Consider the following 21830-nt stretch of genomic DNA (forward strand, 5'->3'; position numbering starts at 1 on the left):
TACCTCATTTTTTCTCTGCATATTTCCTTCTTAGTCATCCTCTGTTGTTCTTTAAAAGCTTCCCAGTCCTCCATTTTCACTCATCTTTGCTATGTTATACTTTTTCTCTTTTAACTTTATATGTTTCTTAACTTCCCTCGTCAGCCACGGCCACCCATACCTCCTCCTAGGATCTTTCTTCCTTTTTGGAATGAACTGATCCTGCAACTTCTGCATTATACACAGAAATATCCGCCATTGTTCCTCCACTGTCATCTCTACTAAGGTATTGCACCATTGAACTTTGGCTTGCTCCTCCCTCATAGCTCCATAGTTCCCTTTATTCAACAGAAATATTGTCACTTCCGATTGTACCCTCTCCCTCTCAAATTGCAGATTGAAGCTTATTGTATTATGGTCACTACTTCCCAATGGCACCTTCACTTCGAGGTCCCTTACCAATTCTGGTTCGTTGTACAATACCAGATCCAGGATTGCCTTCTCCCTGGTAGGCTTCAGCACCAGCTGTTCTAAGAATCAATCTTGGAGGCACTCCACAAAGTCTCTTTCTTGAGGTCCAATACCATCCTGATTCTCCCAGTTTACCTGCATGTTGAAATCCCCCATAATAACTATAGTAACATCTTTGCGACAGGCCGATTTCAGCTCCTGATTTAACTTACTTCCAACATCCAGACTACTGTTTGGGGGCCTGTAGATAACTCCCAAAAGGGTCTTTTTACCCTTCGTATTTTGCAGCTCTATCCACACTGACTCTACATCCCCTGATTCTAGGTCCCCCCCGTGCAAGGGACTGAATATCATCCCTTACCAACATGGCCACCCCACCCCCTCTGCCCGTCAGTCTGTCCTTATGCTAGCACGTGTAGCCTTGAATATTCATTTCCCAGGCCCTGTCCACTTGAAGCCACATCTCAGTTATCCCCACAATATCATATCTGCCAATTTCCAAAAGAACCTCAAGCTCATCCATCTTATTTCTAATACTTGTGCATTCATGTATAGTGTTATTAATTTGTTACTGCCCTCATCCTTCCCATCAACTCCTATTTCCCTCAACCTTACAGCATGATTCCTTTCTGAGTTTTCTGCCTCATTGATACAGTTGTCTTTCTTGACTTCCCTTGTTCTAATTTTCCCTCCAATTTCCTTCTTAAACATCCAGTTTGTCCCCTCCCTCCCTGCTACTGAGTTTAAACGTAGCTGTGTTGCAATAGCAAACCTGCTTGCCAGAATGCTGGTCCCTAACCTATTAAGGTGTAAACCGTCTCTCTTGTAGAATTTATGCTACAAGAGAGTGATCCAAGAATTTAAATCCTTGCTTCCTGCACCAGTTCCCCAGCCACATGTTCAAGTCCATTATCTCCCTGTTTCTGGCCTCACCAGCCTGAGGAACTGGAAGCAAACCAGAGATAACCACCTTGGACGTCCGGCTTTTCAGCCTTCTTCCTAGTTCTCCGAAGTCCCGCTGTAGTATGTTCCTCCTCTTCTTCCCGACATCATTTGTGCCGACATGTACCACCACCTCTGGCTCTTCACTTTCGTCTTTGAGGATTTCCTGCACTCTGTCTGTGATGTCTTTAACCCTGGCACCAGGAAGGCAACACATCATCCTTAAATCCCGTCAGTTCCTCTCACTATGGAGTCCCCTATTACCACGGCTCTGTGCAATGTCCGAATCTTCCGCTCTGTCTCCACGCCAACGTTTGATTGACAGACCTGGCCACCTTGCGGACTGGCAGTATCATCTGCCTCTGTTTCCAAAAGATTCAACTTGTTTCTGACAGGTACTTCCCCCGGGGTCTCGTGCACCTGTCTCCTCTCTGCCTTCCTCATTGTCTGCTCTCTTCTGGTACGATTGGTGTAATAAAAGGTCTTGTCCAGAAAGATCTTGTTCTCTTGGATGAGCATAAGGTCCTCGAGTTCTTTCATCAGTGCTGCAATATGCTCCGTCAGTAGATGAACGTGCACACACTTTCCACACTTATACGAGCCAGACATACCAGAGTCATTGACCTCCCATATCAAGCATGTAGCACACTGAACCAGCTTGGCAGTCATGTCTTCACTCTCTTCAACTGTGGTGTAATCACTTCACTCAACCTCCTTGTCAAAGACTCCTGAGCTAAAGCCTCACTCTTCAATCCACAGGAACTTCCTTGGACCCTCTTTTTGGGGCAAGTCTGTGGACTTTTAATTTAGGTTAGAGGAGGGAGGGAGGCCCTACTTTGTAGGACCTGGGGTCTAGAACACACCCACTCAAATAACAATCACTTACCTTCCCGACCGGCTTTGCACTCTGCCTTCACTTCCGCCCAGCTCCTGCCGCTCTCTGATGCGAACCAATGTCATCCTCAGCCATGAATCTGTAATGCCTCCAGATTATGCTTATTCAGTTTATTTTCAGTTCATCTGTTTTGTTTTAAATGCTATGTGAATACAGATGTAGAGTCTTGAGTTTTATCTTTTTATTCTCTTTATACATTTGCTTTATTTTATCTGTTGGTCAACACTTAAGATTTATACTCTCCATCCCTCCCTATCTCAATCTGTTTATCATTTCCCATGTTAATAATTTTCTCTTATGGCCCCTACTCTTTGATGGAGACATTTTCCAAAAATTTGATCACTCATCTTCACTATTTAGGCCAAAATTCTTTATGTCCCTAGTTATGCAGTTAGCACAAGTCCCAGCATTGCTTAGTTGGAAACTTCCTATCCAGGAGAAAGTGAGGTCTGCAGATGCTGGAGATCAAAGTTGAAACTTTATTGCTGGAACAGCACAGCAGGTCAGGCAGCATCCAGGGAACAGGAGATTCGACGTTTCGGGCACAGGCCCTTCTTCATTCCTGAAGTTTGACTTGCTCTGTGCCAATTTGCACAAGCTCAGGTTACAATGCAGAAGTTCTGCTCCTTAATTTGGCATCTCGCCCTTCATACTGACACTGCACACTTTGCTTCCTTGTCCTGACTATGGCATTGGTATCTACATGGGTCTCATCAATGACTAGATCCACCCTCTCCCACTCCAGTCCTAAGCAGATGCCCAGAACCCTAGCACTGGACAAACAACACAGTCTTCGAGACTGCCATTTTTTTGCTTTAGAGAAAATGATTAACTTCATCCATTCTATTATCCCATACTACCACAACACTACTTCTTATTCCAGCCTCTTGAATGGCTTCCACGGTACCATAGTCAGTAAGCTCAATCTCACGGAGGTTTTCATTCTCATCCAAACAATTTGAAACAAGCTCAGACAATTGCAAAGTTGAGGATTCTATGTTCCTGCTCCATGCATCTCCTTACTGCCTCATTTTCCTGTCTCTGAACAATAACCAAAATCAGACAATTCAACTGTAAGAGATATCATTAAGTAAAAGTAAAAATCCACATTCCCCCTCTCTGATGCGCTGCAGTGTCTCTTGCACTCAAAGTCTGAACTGTAACTAGTAGAACTTCAAACACTTGCTACAGATATGTTTGCTCTGGCCCAAGTGGCATCCAGGAACTCCTACATGCTGTAACTATGATACATCATTTGACCTGTCACTTTTAATGAGTTGCAACATAGAACTATAAATTATAAATAATAATTATGTACTATTAACCTTACCACCAGCTGCTGTACTATTCTGAACTTTAGGAAGGAAATGAATTTTACTCACTTAAGGTAGTCACCAATTAACCAACTTCTTCTCCTGTTGTTGACTAAAGATGAATTCCTGAAGGCCAGAAAGGTTTTAGCAAAAGCAAAAGAATACCAATTTCCCTTCCTCCACTGAACTCCCTGAATCACCTAACTCTGGCATTCTCCTGTAGGTCACACAAGTGTAAAGTCTAAATTAGTTAACTAGTTTTATATGCTCCTAAGACTAACACACCTAATGAGGGTTTAGTTTCAGTTGGTTCAAGGAACGCTGCTTAAAGTTGGCAACTAGAGAATTTAACATGATTTGGAGGTGCTGGTGTTGGACTAGGGTGGATAAAGTTAAAAAAAAAATCACAACATCAGGTTATAGTCCAACAGATTTCCAAGTGCTGCTCCTTCATCAGGTGGTTTAACATGCACATTCTAGTTTAATGCCAGCTACAAGCTGCAAACTAAATTAGATTTATAGAAAATAAGAAAAACTTTCTTATCCAATAATTGCACATGATCCTATGTCAAACTGAGTTTGCTAGATTTTTATTTTAAAAGAAAAAAAGAGATTATCAAATGCTAGAACTTTTAAGCTAAGAGGCCAGACAAAGGAAAGATTGAACATTTTTTTACTCAGGCAGCAATACATTTTGATGTAAATGAGCCTTTATTATGCATCCATCCCCAATATTAACTAATATTAGGAGCTTATTTTGGTCCACATATCTTGGCTATTGACCTACACCAAAGCATATTACTTTTGTCTTCCTCTTGCCATTTCAGACCTTACGGTTTTTCTCCTCTCATTTCTTGCCTCTGCAATTTCTACCCTCATCTTCCTTCAAAATCCTTGGATGCATCTCTTCCAGACCTGGTGCCTTTCAACTTTAAGTATCAATTGTCTATCCAAGACTTCTTCCTTATTAATTTTGAACCCTTCTAGTGACACAATTTTCTCCTATCATCATGGCCTAAGCAGCATTCTTGTCTTTCGTACAAATAAATGAATATTTTTAGTCTAACACCTCAGTCAGTCCCTGGGCTTCATGTATAATTCCCCTTTTTGATGACTAATTGGCTCTACTCTCCTTGAGCCACTCTTCTACCATTTACGTGCCTATCGAATACTTTAGGGTTCTCCTTATGTTGGCTCATAATTCTCTTTGCTTCTCTTTTTTGCTTTTTTACCTCCCCTCTAAACCTCTGGTATTCCTTTAGATTCTAATTGTATTTTCTGCCTTACACCTGTCAAATAACACTTTTTCCCCCCCCAATGTCAACCAGGGATCTCTGGATTAGTTTGATCAATCTTTCCCATTTGAAGGAATATACCTCAACTGTAGCCTCTTTGAAGATAGCCCATTGTTCAGTTAATGTTTCTTTCTCCAATTTATTGTCTGTCAATCCTGCTCAGCTCTGTGCTTATCCCATTGAATTCAGCTGTCCACCAATTGATTTTTCTTGCTCTGGATTGTTGCTTGACTTCCTTCACCATCAACCTGAACATTATGTACATTGATCATGGTCTCGTAAATGTTCTTCCACTAACACCTGTTCCACTTGGCCAGCATATTTCCAAGGGGTGGGTCCAACAATGCATCCTTTTTGGTGGACTGGACACATACTGCTGTCAGAAGCCATCCTAAACACCATACAGGAACACTTGCCCCTTAGGTTGTCAGTATCCCAGTTGATCTCTCCATTAAAACAACTCTACAATGTTGATATTTTTCTCTAATTGTTCTGCATATTTGTTCAACTACATCATTTCCACTAGACATCCTAATTCTTGAGCTCTATAATATTCTGCTTTACCCATACTGCTACCCCTCTCCTTTCCTTCGCTTTCTGAAGGAAATGTTTATACCCAGGACTATATAACAATCAATCAGTCTTGTTTTTCCTTGAACCAGGTCTCTCATCGCCGCAACATCATATTTCCTCATGGCAATTTGCATCTATAACTCCCCAAAATAATTTACTACACGTTGTGCATTTACATACATGCATGTTAACTCTGTTCTGGACTTCATTTCTTTCTCTCTTACTCTGGCGTTACCTATCAACTTGCTATTCTCTATGTTTGGGCCAGCTATATCCGCAAGTACTTTGTAAACCCTGGAATTTTCCTCTACTATTCTCTCTCTCGGGTCCCATACTCCTAAGTTAGTTTGAAGTCCTCCCAACAGTATTGGCAAAATATCCCATAAAGAACTCAGTCCCAGCTTTGTTCAGGTACAACCCATCTGGCTTGTACAGGTGCCATCTTCTCAAGAATTTAAAGTTTTCCCTTCTGCACCTCCTTCCCAGTCACACACTCACCTACTATTTCTATATTCACTTGCACAAGTCACTGAACACATCAGAGATTACTACATTTGAGGTATAGTTTGCTAACTGTCCTCAGCAACCAAAAGGTTCCACATGTACTGTTAGGACATCTAACTTAATCTTATTCCACTGCTCTTGGCTTCTCTGCCGCCTCTGCTGTGCTAATTTGCTTGCTCAACATCTAATCAGAGATTAGTCAAAAGTTTCTCTTGTTATAAACTAAGAACGTTTTGGATGTAGGTTTGCCACTGAGCTTGAAAGCTCACTTTCAGACGTTTCGCCACCCTACGCCGTAACATCTTCAGTGGGCCTCAGGCAAAGCGCTGCTGAAAATTCCTGCTTTCTATGTTTGGGTTTCTTTGGGTTGGTGATGTCATTTCCTGTGGTGATGTTATTTCCTGTGGTGAAGTGACTTCCAGTTCCTTTTCTCAGGAGTGTTAGATGGGTCTAACTTGATGTGTGTGTTGAGAGAGTTCCGGTTGGAATGCCATGCTTCTAGGAATTCTCGTGTGTGTCTTTGTTTGGCTTGTCCTCAGATGGATGCGTTGTCCCAGTCGAAGTGGTGTCCTTCCTCATCCGTATTCCTCATATGCCTGAGGCCCACTGAAGATGTTACCTCGTAGGGTGACGAAACCAGTAGGTCTGGAAATCAACCTTTAAGTTCAGCAAGCAAACCTACATCCAAAACCTCAACCTGAGCTACAAATCTTCTCAAAACTCAAAGAACATTATTTTGAATCCTGCCACAAACTCCATTCCCTCATCATTCATTCCATTCCATTTGCAACCTCACCAACCTATTTGACAGAATTATGCTTTCAACCTTGTATCTGCTCATTCACAAAGACCACTCAGTTACAATTGACCTCAGAAATATTACCCCTCTTCTCATCTGATCCTTCAGTTACTTTCAGATTCAACTACTGTAAAAGTAATTGGCCAACTTGCCATTGTCCAGCCTCCATGAATTTGGTTCGCCCATTACTCTTCCGGCCATATTCTAACCCAAATAATCTCTGCTCACCATCACCCATGTTCATGAGCCTAAATTGGAACCTGGCTCATTAAAGGCTCAAAATTAAAGCTCTCAAATTCCTCCAATGTCTTGAACCTTATATCTTTTCCAGTACCAAACTCCATCCCCTTAAAATTCAATGTTCCTGCAACTCTGTCCTTGTATGCACTCAACATTCTTTCTTACACTGACACTATAATGTTAGGTGGCGAGACTCCAAACTCTAGAATTTCCATCCCAAATCTCTCTGCCAAACTACTGGAGCAACTCTTAACTAATTGATTAAGCTTTTAATCACCATAAAAATAAATGTGCAAGTTTTGACCTGAAAATGCTTGATGTTGATGTTTGGATCCAAAATGCATAATAAAATGCTCTTCCTGTAACTACTATTACTTTTCATTGGGATAAGTGTAATAGAAATCTCTTTGTATATACACATATTATAAAATCCAGTGCTTTCAATACATTATTTGTATTCAGTATCTCAGTTCTACAGGACCAGAACAAGTGTATGAGGTGCCTTTGACAAACTTTCAATTTTCTTTCCCTTCCAGTCTTGATAATACAGTGCAGTAGTCTGAATAATATTTCTGCACTTGCAACTACATTATTTATAATTTATTTTACAAGAAAGAGGAGGAGATTATAATAATGTTTGTACACTCCTACTGTTCTACAATTTTCACAGGTTATGTATTGGAAGAAATATGTATTATAACATGTCAAGACTCGATGTAATAAATATGTATTGCTCTAATAAAAACTGATTTAATGCACAATTTGCACAATCATTGCAATTCAGTAGGTTACTTTAAATTTTGTTAATTGATATTTTTTACCAGCTGCAGTCTGATGTACAAATCATAAAACTGTTGCATTAACAGAATGAGGAATATAATATTAAATTGCACAATATTATGAGATGTAAATACATAGAAACCTGGAGTATATCAATAGGTCTAGACTTTCCATTCCACTGCTGAAGCATTTTTGTTTACTTGTATAGTTTCATGAATAATTGCTTCATTTGTTTTGCTGAAATCTGCTGCTCTTGGCAACTGCCCAGTTTACATAAAGTTTGTGATGACCGTGCAGATCCATCTTGCAGCTATGCCTATATCATCCTCTATCCCAGAGAGTGCTTTAAGCACAGACATCCAAATATTTATACAATTCTCTAAATACAGAAAACCACCTTCATTTTAATTTCATCTGATTGTTTTTATCACTTTCATTCAGATTTTATTCCTCTGCTTTGGAAGACAGCAGGCACTCTACTCGGCTAGAATGAAAGTTTACTGACCCAAAACATTAACCGTTTCTCTCTTCACAGATGCTTCCTAATCAGCCAAGCATGTCTAGCAGTTTTTGCTGGTAAATGCAGACTTTGACTTAGGCTTTAACAGGCAAATATAATTAAACAATAAAAGAATAAATCAACTGTAGCAATAAGTTCAATAACGCCTGCAAAAACATAACAATCATTTCGGACAAGAAAATGGCAGTTCTATTTGTTTCTTGCTACACACAAGCATCACGTGTCTACCCTTTGCCAACTGCTTTCACAAAGCCTTCAAAGTCATCACCAGCAATCGCTCGTTGACTAGTATGATTGTCCACCTACGAAATTCCATGTCACCGGTCATGCGTTCTGTGGGTCCTTGCATGGCTGATGAATCTGTTCCTAGAGTCATAGAGATGTACTGCACAAAAACAGACCCTTTGGTTCAACCCATCCATTCCAACCAGATATCCCAACCTAATCTAGTTCAACGTGCCAGCACCCGGCCCATATCCCTCCAAACCCTTCCTACTCATATACCCATCCAGATGTCTTTTAAATGCTGGAAGTATACTAGCCTCCACCACTTCCTCTGGCAGCTCATTCCACACAAACACCACCCTCTGCACGAAAAAGCTGCCCCTTAGGTCTCTTTTATATCTTTCCTGTCTCACCCTAAACTTAAGTCCTCTAGTTCTCGACTCCCTCACCCCAGGGAAAATACCTTGTCTACTTACCCTATCCATGCCCCTCATAATTTTATAAACCTCTACCAGATCATCCCCTCAGCCTCTGACGCTCCAGGGAAAACAGCCCCAACCTCTTCAACCTCTCCCTGTAGCTCAAATCCTCCAACCCTGGCAACATCTGTGTGAATCTTTTCTCAACCCTTTCATTTTTCACAACATCTTTCTAATAGGAAGGTGACCAGAATTGCATGCAATATTCCAAAAGTAGCCTAACCAAATGTTCTGTACAGCCGCAACATGACCTCCCAACTCCTGTACTCAATACTCTGACCAATAAAGGAAAGCATACCAAACGCCTTCTTCACTATCCTATCTACTTGCGACTCTACTTTCAAGGAACAATGAACCTGCACTCCAAGGTCTCTTTGTTTAGCAACACTCCCTAGGACCTTACCATTAAGTGTATAAGTCCTACTAAGATTTGCTTTCCCAAAATGCAACACCTCACATTTATCTAAATTAAACTCCATCTGCCATTTCTCAGACCAATGGCCCATCTAACCAAGATCCCATTGTAATCTGAGGTAACCTCCTTCGCTGTCCATTCCACCTTCAATCTTGGCGTCATCAGCAAACTTACTAACTATACTTCTTATGCTCACATCCAAATCATTTACATAAACAATGAAAATTAGTAGACTCAGCACCGATCCTTGTGGCACTCCACTGGTCACAGGCCTCCACAGAGACCATAATGCCTTAAGATATAGGAGCAGAATTAGGTCATTTGGCCCAACAAGTCTGCTATGCCATTCGATTTTCGTTGTTTCCTCTACCCCATTCTCCTGCCTTCTCTCTGTCACCTTTGACATCCTCACAAACCAAGAACCCAGTCGGTCTTAAAGGTACTCAATGACTTGGCCTCCATAGCCATTTATGGCAGCGATTATACAAATTCAGTGTCTTCTGGTTGAAGAAATTCCTCCTTATCCTGGAGATGCAACTTTAACCACACATTTGTTTGATATTTTTGGGTGGTGGAAGTGGTCCTTAGACTTGAGATTGTTGGCATTCCTTTCTCTGGTTCCTTTTCCATAATTCCTCTAGCTGGTGGGTATTTTCAAAGAATTGTATCCCTCCAAGTCAGCTTCTTCTAAATTAGGGTCGCCATACATTGACATCTATGCTACATTTCTTGAGGGAAGACTTCAGGGAGTCTGAAATACTTCCTTTGTCCTCCTTTCATTAGGATGCCTTCCTTGAGCTGGGCAAAGAAGAATTGCTTTGGCAATCAGAATCCCAGGCATCTCTGCAACATTGTCGAGCCACAGAGTTGGTTTTGAAAGATCATGGCCTCAATGTTGGTGATATTAACTGTTTCAAAGATGTTGAAGTTAGTATGCCTGTCCTTCTCAACTGATGGACAATTTGTCTCAAATAGGTGTTGTTGGTACTTCTCAAGGCCTTGAAGCATCATTAAGATACAGTCTGAATTTCAGATCCATATAGAAGAGTTGGAAGGATGACTGTCTTCTACACAAGAATCCTGGTATCAGCACAGATAGCATGGTCAAAGACTCTCATCCTTAGGTATCCAAAGACAATGCTCACAGATTGGATGCAATGATGAATCTCTGTGTCGATGCCTGCTTTAAAATGAGGGGTACCCTTCCGGGTAAGGGAAATGCTCTGCATTTGGGAGGATTTCTTCATTGAACTTAATGGAGAATGGGTTGGTAAAGGATTTGAGTCACAGAGTAGAGTCAAAAAGATGTACAGCACAGAAACAGACCCATCAGTCCAACTCGTCCATGCCGACCAGATATACTTAATTGATCTAGTCCCATTTACCAGCACTTGGTCGATGCCCCTCCAAAGCCTTCCTATTCATATACCCATCCAGATGCCTTTTAAATGCTCTAATTGTACCAGCCTCTACTATAGAGTCATAGAGATGTACAGCATGGAAACAGACCCTTCGGTCCAACCTGTCCACGCAGCCCAGATATCCCAACTCAATCTAGTCCCACTTGCTAGTACCCGGCCATATCCCTCCAAACCCTTCCTATTCATATACCTAACCAAATGCCTCTTAAATGTTGCAATTGTACCAGTCTCCACCACATCCTCTGGCAGCTCATTCCATACATGTACCACCCTCTGCGTGACAAGGTTGCCCCTTAGGTCACTTTTATATCTTTCCCCTCTCACCCTAAACCTATGCCCTCTAGTTTTGGACTCCCTGATCCCAGGGAAAAGACTTTGTCTATTTATCCTATCCATAGGATAAATTTTGTAAACCTCTATAAGGTCACCCTTCAGCCTCTGACGCTGCAGGGAAAACAGCCCCAGCCTGTTCAGCTGCTCCTTATAGCTCAAATCCCCAAACCCTGGCAACATCCTTAACTCGTTTCTGAACCCTTCCAATAGGAGGGAGACCAGATTTGCACACAATATTCCAAAGTGGCCTAACCAATGTCTTGTACAGCCGCAACATGACCTCCCAACTTCTATACTCAATTCTACCAACAGAGGAAAGCATACTAAACGCCTTCTCCACTATCCTATCTACATGAGACTCACAATTTCAAGGAACTATGAACCTGCATTCCAAGATCTCTTTGTTCAGCAACACTCCCCAGGACCCTACCATTAAGTGTGCAAGTCCTGCCCTGATTTGCCTTTCAAAAATGCAGCACCTCACATTTATCTAATTAAACTCCATCTGCCACCCCTTGGCTCACTGACCCATCTGATCAATATCACACTGTACTTCTTCACTGTCCACTACACCTCCAATTTTTGAGTCATCCACAAACTTACTAAGTATACTTCCTATGTTAACATCCAAATCATTTATATAAATGACAAAAAGCTGTGGACCCAGCACTGATCCTTGTGAGATACCACTGATCACAGGCCTCCAGTCAGAAAATTAATCCTGAGATCGAGGCTGAGACCAATTCTTCAGTATGCTTTTGTGAAGCTATCAAGTGAGGTTTGAAGATTCTCTTCCAAGACAGCAGAGATGATATTTTCACTGAATCCTTAAGTCCCACAAGTGACATTGGCGTCATTTTCTTCTTGGATTTCAATCAGTTGAGGTAGAAAAGTTTTCCATCCATCCTGTGACAATGCCTATGCCACTGGGAACTTGTTCTTGACAAGTAGTAGAATGGTGGCAAAGATAAAGAATGGGCACACTGACACTTCCCTGCTTGACCCCTGTATTGACCTCAAAGGTTCTGTCATCTTAACATCAGTGAGGACCATCACCAACACCTTACCATGAAAGAGACTGAGGATGATAAATTTTACTGGTCAGTCAGCTTTTGACAGGGTCTTCCATAGTACTTCCATAGAACTTCCTGATTGACTGGGTCAAAAGCCATGCTGATGAAAGCCATGTTAGAGTGGTTGGTGTTATCCCTGATATTTCTATTGCAGTTGCTGAGCAGTAAAAATCATGTCTACGGTTTGGTTGGAGTCCACAATGGCTTTCAGGATGGATTTCCTCTGAGACAAGGAGAAGGCACATAGCGATAATTTGGACAATGATCTTCCTGATAGGGAAAGTAGGGAGATTCTTCAGATGTTCCCACAGTCTAAGTATACTTCCTATGTTCACATCCAAATAATTTACATAAATGACAAAAAGCTGTGGACCCAGCACTGATCCTTGTGAGATACCACTGGTCACAGGCCTCCAGTCGGAATTTGTCTCTTTCTTGAAGACAACTTCCTTGAGGTTGGAAGGGATTTCTTCTTTGTCTCAGATCTTCAGGAACAGTTGGAGCTGATGAGTAAGCTCTGTTCCTCCAAGTTTGAAAATCTCCACCAGAATCCCTGTCCTCCCATGGTTTACTTTCATAATGTCTAATCTCAAATTCAACATTAGGTGATTAGGGAATTTCCTCAAAGACGTCCTTGTTGGTGATTGCCATGTAGAAATTCTTTGAAATGCTCTCTCAATTGGAGGCTAATGCTTTCTGTTTTTCAAAAGGGTTCCATTTTTACTCCACACCAGTTTGAAGCCAAAGGTGTTGGTCCATATTTTGCCTTGATGATACTAAAGAAAACCTGGGTATTGTGCTTGTCAGCGAGGAGTTGCAGCTTCTTAGTTTTTTCAGTCCACCTTTGGTTCTTGATTTCTCTCATTCTTTTTTGTGACACCTTTGCGGTTTGCCGAGTTCTCTTTGCCTTGCCGGTGGTGTTATCTTGCCAGGCATGGAGAGCTTTCTTCTTATCAATGAGGTCTTGGATGATGTGGCCTTGGTGGCTCTTGATCTTTTGGTCAATGGTTTCTTTATAGCATGAGATGATGGCGGTCTTCAGCTCTTTCCAAATTTCCTCCATTCCATTAAAACAAATTCTTGAGAAATTTTGATTAAGACATTTTTGGAGGTTCACCAGTTTGCTTGGCTTTTGAAGCTACTCAGTGTTGAGCTTTCTTAGGAACTGTTTCTTCATCTTCAGCTGCTTCTGATGGCATTTGATGGACATTCAGGAGTGGATGAGACTGTAGTCTGTCCAGCAGTTGCATGCACTGGTCACTGCTTTGATAATAAGGACCTGAACTTGTCTTTTGGCAGAACAGTGCGTTGGTGATGACAAGCTGGTGTTCCACACGTTTGGTGAGTAGGAGACTTCTGTTGGAGTTGGAATTCCCAACACTTTCCTTTTTGATGAGTCCTTTCCAGAGTTGGGCATCCTTTCCAACAACTAGCACTGAAATCCCAAGGGTGATAAAATTTTCTTCCTTATGGATATTGGGGAGTATGGAGAGTGGGTGGAATAAAAGTTTGCTTTGGACTTATCTATGGCATCAAAGGTTGGAGCATAGGCACTCACAACCATTGCCTGCCGGTTCCTGGCAAGTTGCACATAGTGTGTCATGCGGCAATCGTTGATGACAGTGGCGATCTCCAAGAGCCGGTTGACTAATTAGTTCTTGATAGTAAATCCAATTCTGGGTTGACCCTTGGGGTTTTCCTCTCCAGAAGACGAAACCAGCAGCTTCTTCCACAGCTCCCCTCTGCCTGCTCTTTGAGTCACATAAGGAGCAGCGATATCAATGTTGAGTTCTCAGGCAACAAGGAAAGCTTTTTGTCTTGGACGATGTTTTGCTCATTATCCAGGTTCTGAAATGGAGTTTTAACTTCAGCTTACAGGCTGCAGGCAGACAAGCCCACTGGATGTGCTTTTCCAGCCAGGTTTGGTGATGGAAGAGACTAACTTTAGGGAACCTTTTTCAAGCCATTTCCCTGTGTAAGGTGAGCAGGAGTTCTTGAAGAGGCAGTTCTTGAAGAGGACTGCCCAGTAGTGAAGAAAGCTGCCAAGACTCTCGTCTGTTCCTATTCCAAAAGAGAAACGATTGCGTCAAACTGCCCTGTCTATGTCCAGGTTTGAAGCTAGGAATTTCCAAATCTCTGAATCCTGTCCCCTTCATCTCTTGCCGAATGGTTGCTCCCCTCTCACTATAGCTTTACGAGTGGCCCTGCCAGGAGTTGAGAACTCCAGATAGCATTGCTCTCAGTTTCAATGAAACAAATACTCAAGCCTTTCCACTACAGCAAGATGGTAATCCATGGAAAGGCCTTCTGAGTAGAACAAATCAAATTAAGAAACTGTGCAGAATAGCAACTGTGGTTGGTATAGGTTTAAACATCCAGTTAGTAGCTAAATTGAAAAGCTGCTAAACACATCTGAACAAATCCCATAAAATGGGAGGTTTGCATCTGAATCAACAGAATTAGCCGTGTTTTTAATCTCAAGCTAAGGTAAAAGTAAGTGAAGCTGTATTTTAATTCCTTTTTTATTATGATAGAAATGAAGGACTCAGACAGGATATTTTCGACGGCAGGATTTTAAGAGTCACTGGGTGGCATGGTGGCCGAGTGGTTAGCACTGCTGCCTCTCAATGTCAGGGACCTGATATATAGTAAAATTTACTCTGATACAATACATGGTTTACATTGAGTATACTAATGTTTGGACAAATAAAAACAAAAAAAAAAGAGTCTGATGGCAGCAGTTCCATAACTTTATACACCCTTGTCAAATCCATTTTAGTTCAGAATAATGCAGGCCAGTTGGACTTGTTTTGACAACAGTGATGACTAATGAAATCAGAAGGCAGTATAATTTAGATCAGCTAAATCAGCGCTGAAGTGAATCTTAATTCACCAACAGTTAAACAAAATCTTTTTAAAAGTTCTTTTAACAACAGTGTATTCCACCTAAATAACCACATCCAATCAACACTGCCACATAAATATTGCAGATAATATACAGATACAGCAATTATAAAAACATTGGCTTCAGGTTTTTACTGTTGCTGCACTTGGCAGTCTGTAATTTTCCACTCACTGAAATAAATGCAAAACAAATCAAAGGCTGGCAAGCAAAAGTGGAAAACTCAGGCTGCTAAATCACATTCTAAAACACATACCTACTTAAAAGGCTCTAATTGAATTTTAAGAATAGGCACTACCACTTTGTCAATCTAGGTGGTCACTGGAATATTGTAATTATGATTTTCATTCAGTTAAAACAAAGTAATCACAAGCAATCCCCATATATAATGCATGCTATTTTTAAAAGAGTACCATATGTCCAAGCACAAAAGGACCATGTTTAAATGGGGAGTAATAACACTATTCACATGGAAGTTATTTTTTAAGCTTCAGTGTACAGAAACAACTTCTGAAGGGGAAGTCCAGTAAAAGGGCACAAACTCTGCAAATCAGAGATGGGACACACAGAAGCAAAATCAGAAGTGCTAAATAAGGCAAACGTAGGATATGGAAAATCTGGAACTCTTCCCAAAAGGCTATGCAAGCTTGGTCGCTTGAAAATTTGAGAAGACTGGTGTCAATCTTTGTTAGGCAAGGGCCTCAAAAGGAAATGATCAAAGTCAGGTAGATGCAACCTAGTCAATTGTGCTCAGAATAGCAGAACAGGCTCAGGAACTGAATGACCTATTCCTAATAATGTGTGCTTTTTCCCAGCACACACAGTGGGCAGCTGGCAATGGCACTAGCAAAGCTTAAGTTCCAGCACAGCCCAAGCACAGTTCTGATCAATACACTCTCAGATTCAATTCTTTCTCTAGATTGTCTGTTGGTCTTTACTCAATAATTTCTAATAATTCAGTTGCAATTTGGAAGTACTATATATGATATATATGAGCATCAACTTGTTCCTATATTACTGCATGAGACATATTAAGATCACCAATATAGTTAAGCACCTGATTACTTGCCCACTTTTTAAAAAAAGTGTATATGCTTCTTGTTTTAGATTTTCCTCTCTTAGCCCCACTACTCACTGACCAAAATAATGTTCAATGACTTGTTTTTCCATTTTGAGAGGAAGAACCTAGTGGGTGCATTGATATGCAAATTTCATTGATGCCTAAACATTCCATTGATTCCAGTATTGAGAAACGATGGTCATAGTCAATTGCTTGTAGTGCATATTTCATTTGTACTTTTGGATAAATATAAAGAACTCCACTCTTTAAAAGATACACATTTGAAAATTAGGACAGTTTGGTAGTCAGATGAGAATTTGGCTAAATATATCATAAACCAGGGTAAAAGGGACAAAATAATTTAGTGTTACAATCAGTGTAAATATAATAAAATACTGGCTGATCCTACATGCTTCAAAATTAAATCAAAGTAAAATGAAACTAATATCTTTAACCTGTTCATTTTATAAAATAAACAGATGATGTAACTCACAATGCTTTTAATAAGAATATATTTGTTAAACACATTTAATTTCACTTTCTATGCATTATGAACACCATAGCAAAATGAAATGAGATTAAGCATCTGCACAGATGGCTTACAGCACTTACATTTACTAGAATGTGATTATTGCAATTTAATAACTGTAACTTTCAAGCATCCTGCTCTGTTTACAATATCTTGAACATGAAATAATTTTTTAAAAAAATGAAGCAAGGGACTCAACTCTGCTTAACTATCATTATACACAGTGATAAAAGAACAGAATAAGAGCTCTAGCATAATGTCAAAAATACTCTGTCCGTATTGCTCCAATATCCATGAATGCATTTACAGTTAAGGCAATTAATTCTGTCACAAGTTGAATTCAGTGGAATGCTGGTTACACGAGTGAACAAGGCATACCAATAAGGTATTGTTCATATTGTTTGTTTTCTTTGTGCAGAAGGGGGAGGTTGCAAGGAATTTATGTTGTAAAGGAAACTAAACAAACAATCCATCATTGCATTAATAATACAGCTGTATCAAGACATTTGAACAACCCCTTAATAGGCCCCTTAATTTTTCACTACCTTCAGTTATATCAAGAGGTATTTAAATAGTGGGATAAACTCAATGGAAAAACATATATGTTCAATCATAATTTATAAACAAAAACACTTCTTTTTAAAAAAGAAAACTGGTTCCTACCTTCCTTAAAACAATTTCCCCACTCATATGCATGGCCAGGTTGCTGAAATGAAGGAGCATCTGGTCTGTTGCTAACTGCTGTTCAATCACGTCATCCCCATAAATCACAACAATGGCCACACAAACAAACAGGTGAAAGTAGTCAGTCTGCAAGACACATATACAAAGTGACTTCATTAGCAGACAGAAATCTCAGATACACTCTAATCATTCACCATTGTAAGTATCAGATTTGCAAGGGTGATAGCCATTTCTCTGACTTACCAATAACTAAAATAATATCAACATTTTGCTGTACTTCTTCACAATCAATGGTCACAATATCCTAAACATCTCCCTATGAAGAATACTTGCCCTTAGTCTACTGAAGTTTGGAGAGAGGATCATTTTAGGCCATATGCACACCTAAAACAAATACAGCAGAAACTTTTCTTCCTCTTCCTCATAGGAATGAACATCTTTGCTTTCATGCAAATTTACTTATCAACTGCCGTGATCTTTTTAAGTTTCATCCATGAATGTAAAGATTCATCTTGAGACACAATCCAGTCATTGCTAGTCAGGCTAGCTCTGAAATTTACTATGTTGTTATTGAGTATACTTCAAATCTTTATTTCTGTGCAAGGAATGTAAGTATAACAACTACCATCAAAAAAAAGACAGTATTAGCAAGTTTACATAGTTATTCATAAAAGGTGCAGAGTATTATTTTGTTCAAATGCAGCAAAGAGAAATACTCATGATTGTGAAGAACAGGTCAACTAACGAAAACTAACACAGATGAGAACAGACATGAAATTTACATGGATCCTACTGGTACATTAGTCAGATAAAAGTTTCCTTCACTGTCGCAAAACATTGGTTAAATTGCAGATTAAAATCATTGAACAAAATGTCATTTGTAAAGTTGTAGAATTTGTTTTATAATATTGAACTATAAGTATAAATGTTTTATAAAACTATTTGGAAACAACATTTTTGCCTGGCTGAAGTTCATTCAAAATCATAGTTGTTCTTTAGTATGTTGAGTTGGTATGACATTCTGATACAGTACTGTCCAGAAGTTCAGTAAAGAATTCAGTTACAATTGCTAGGCCTTATTACTTCTTCAGCCAACAATCACGAGTGTTGTGAAGGAGTATTTGTGGAAGGATGATTTCAAACCCAAACTTCAAAATAATTGCATTGAGAAAACCTGGAATTGATAAGCCTTGTGGAAAACGAGGCTATTTAACCATCAAGCTGTCACACCTGAATAAAAGCCACAAGTACAATGATGAAATGCTCATAAAAATAGGAAATTAAATTCAAATATTGAGAAATTAAATTCAAATATTAAATTCAAACATTATATTTCAAATTGGAATGTTGGGTGATATTCAAGAGTTCAGGGATTTGGAAACTTTAGGGGTTTACAACTGCGTAATGTCATCAGCTGGAGGTAGAAGAGGAAATTTGAATAAAAGCAAATATAATAAGTTATATTAACGATTTATATAAAACCAAAATAGAGCAACGGATAGAGTACTGCATTCAGATTTGGGCTCCAAAACTTGAGGAAAGATCTTAAAACAGTAGAGACGGAGCAGTACAGATTCACTTGGTGTGCAAAGTAATGCAAATATCAAAAAGAATCAAATAACTAGGACTTTTAAAAAAAAACTGGTGAGATTATACTGTCATTTGAAAGAGTGCTTAAATTATGCATAGGACATATTAGGTAGAGAAAAGTACTGAGTAATTGAGGGGTCTAGACAAGGGAACCTAGAAACAAAGTTTTATACTTTGCCACATCTACATTTATAAGAAAGCAAGGGTTGAAGGATATTAAGAGCCATTTCTTTGCACAATCAAAAGGGCCTCAGCAGCTAGTGATGTAAAAAATTCAGCTCGGATTCTTCAAGATACTCATTAAAATGTACCACTTTGCCTTTCACTAATAACTCATGAGGGTCATGCCAAAATAATGCTTCTGTGAAATTCTTTTGGACATTCTACTGTATTATCTCTCCCTTCACGTAGCACCCTCAGACTGAGAGTTACTGATATCACTATAGAGTTCCAAGAACTCTCAGCCAATAGGAACTGAAACCACACTACTGGTGTTATTCTACCCCTACCCTAGCCAACATAAACTGACCCTTCAGCTCTACATTAAAGGCACTCTAGAATTCCAGGCTGTTGACAGCAGCAGGTGGATGAGTACAGGATTAATATACATTATAGAAATTGAAAAGTTGGAAAATGGTGGGGAAAAGAAATAATGTTTCCTCGAAATTAAGGTTTTCAATTGTTAGAAAGATTTGTTCATATAAAGCTCTTTGCAAACTGCTAAACCTGCATTTTATACATATTTTAAATAGATATATGCTGCAAAGATGATCATTTGGTAGCCATAAAACTACTGAAATGAACTTTGATTGAGCTTGACTATTTCTATTAGAAAAACTAATACCGATTGATCTGGACTTCCCTGGAATTAAAAAAATAATTGTTTGGCCTGCAAACTCCATCATGGGCTGGGTAGGAGATGTGCCTCCCCTAGTCAGGCTAAGTCTGAGACTTGGTTGTGGAGGAAAACAAACAGTTGGTGTTGTTACGGTGGCAGATTCAATATTGGAATAAAATGCACATGCTCCTCCAGAATTGCATGGAAGTGTTTATGTTTATACTGCAAACAAGAAGAAAATTTGACACACGAAGTTGTGTTGTGGCCAGACAACAAAGACAGGTGTTATTCTTGTCAGAGAATGTAGAATTCTGACTGTTCTTAAAAGCAATATTTAAAACTCAATGCATCCAACATACTGATGAAAAAGTGTAACCTTTGCTTTTTTTGAAATGGAAATAAAGCAGAAACTATCAAAGACTGGTGACACTGGTGGGAAAACAATTGGTAACAGTTGAAGCATGGTGCAGAATATTAACCAGGAGGGGAGAAATAAACAGGTGCCTCATATTGCATTCAATAACAATATTACAATTCAAAGTAAAAAATCCCACAACACCAGGTTATAACTCCGAAAGCTAGTGTGCTTCCAATTAAACCTGTTGGGATGATGACCTTGGTGTTGTGTGATTTTTAACTTTGTACACTCCAGCCCAACACCAGCATCTCCAAATCACAATTCAAAGTGATTTTTTTTCCTGTCGTACTGTTCATATTCATTACTGGGGAATCCAATTAACATATCAGACTATTAACAAATTCTGACTGAGAAATAGAGTGCCCCTAGCATATGCAGATCGTACTGATATTTCTACTCCTCCACTGCTATTTAAACTCCTCATTTTGCCACTTCAGTCAACCATCTCAATTGACTAAGTTTTGTCAACAAATTCTTATGGCTGGTTCCTCCTTTTTAAGTCCTGATTGGTGAATCAAGATGGGGCATGGTAGCACAACTCTTGGAAACGTTTACTACAATGGTTATTCTGTCATTCCAACTGCTTGAGAATAATTGCCTATTATTGAATTTGTCAGGAAAGAAAATAACATTTTAATTTCAAAACGTGAAAACATACCATTTGGTACGAAATAGTACAAACAGTCAGAGTTGTCTCTATTTTACAGCATCTTTATACAGTCATAGAGATATACAGCATGGAAACAGACCTTTCGGTCTAACCCGTCCATGCCAACCAGATATCTCAACCCAATCTAGCCCCACCTGCCAGCACCCGGCCCATATCCCTCCAAACCCCTCCCATCCAAATGCCTTTTAAATGTTGCAATTGTACCAGCAGCCACCACATCCTCTGACAGCTCATTCCATACACGTACCACCCTCTGTGTGAAAAAGCTGCCACTTAGGTCTCTTTCATATCTTTCCCCTCTCACCCTAAACCTATGCCCTCTAGCTCTAGACTCTACGACCCCAGGGAAAAGACTGTCTATTTATCCTATCCATGCCCCTCATAATTTTGTAAACCTCTAGAAGGTCAACCTTCAACCTCTGACGCTCCAGGGAAAACAGCCCCATCCTGTTCAGTCTCTCCCTATAGCTCAAATCCTCCAACCCTGGCAACATCCTTGTAAATCTTTTCTGAACCCTTTCAAGTTTCACAACATCTTTCCGATAGGAAGACGACCAGAATTGGACGCAATATTCCAACAGTGGCCTAAACCAATGTCCTGTACAGCCGCAACATGACCTCCCAACTCCTGTACTCAATACTCTGACCAATAAAGGAAAACATACCAAACATCATCTTCGCTATCCTGTCTACCTGCGACTCCACTTTCAAGGAGCTATGAACCTGCACTCCAAGGTCTCTTTGTTCAGCAACATTCCCTCGGACCATACCATTAAGTGTATATGTCCTGCTAAGATTTGGTTTCCCAAAATGCAGCACCTCACATTTATCTGAATTAACTCCATCTGCCACTTCTCTGCCCATTGGCCCATCTGGTCAAGA

General features: G+C 39.9%; 1 protein-coding gene across 4 annotated transcripts in view; it reads right to left on the minus strand.

The window, feature by feature from the left end:
- tbc1d16 (TBC1 domain family, member 16) overlaps positions 1 to 21830 on the minus strand; it is a 134757-nt gene that overhangs the window by 10632 nt on the left and 102295 nt on the right. For all 4 annotated transcript variants that reach the window (XM_043714803.1, XM_043714802.1, XM_043714800.1 and 1 more), the window contains one exon: positions 17412 to 17558. In XM_043714803.1, coding sequence (XP_043570738.1) covers positions 17412 to 17558 — 147 coding nt within the window. The remainder of the gene's footprint in view (positions 1 to 17411; positions 17559 to 21830) is intronic.

The sequence above is a fragment of the Chiloscyllium plagiosum genome, chromosome 24 (genome assembly GCF_004010195.1).
Source record: "Chiloscyllium plagiosum isolate BGI_BamShark_2017 chromosome 24, ASM401019v2, whole genome shotgun sequence".
Lineage (NCBI taxonomy): Eukaryota > Metazoa > Chordata > Chondrichthyes > Orectolobiformes > Hemiscylliidae > Chiloscyllium > Chiloscyllium plagiosum.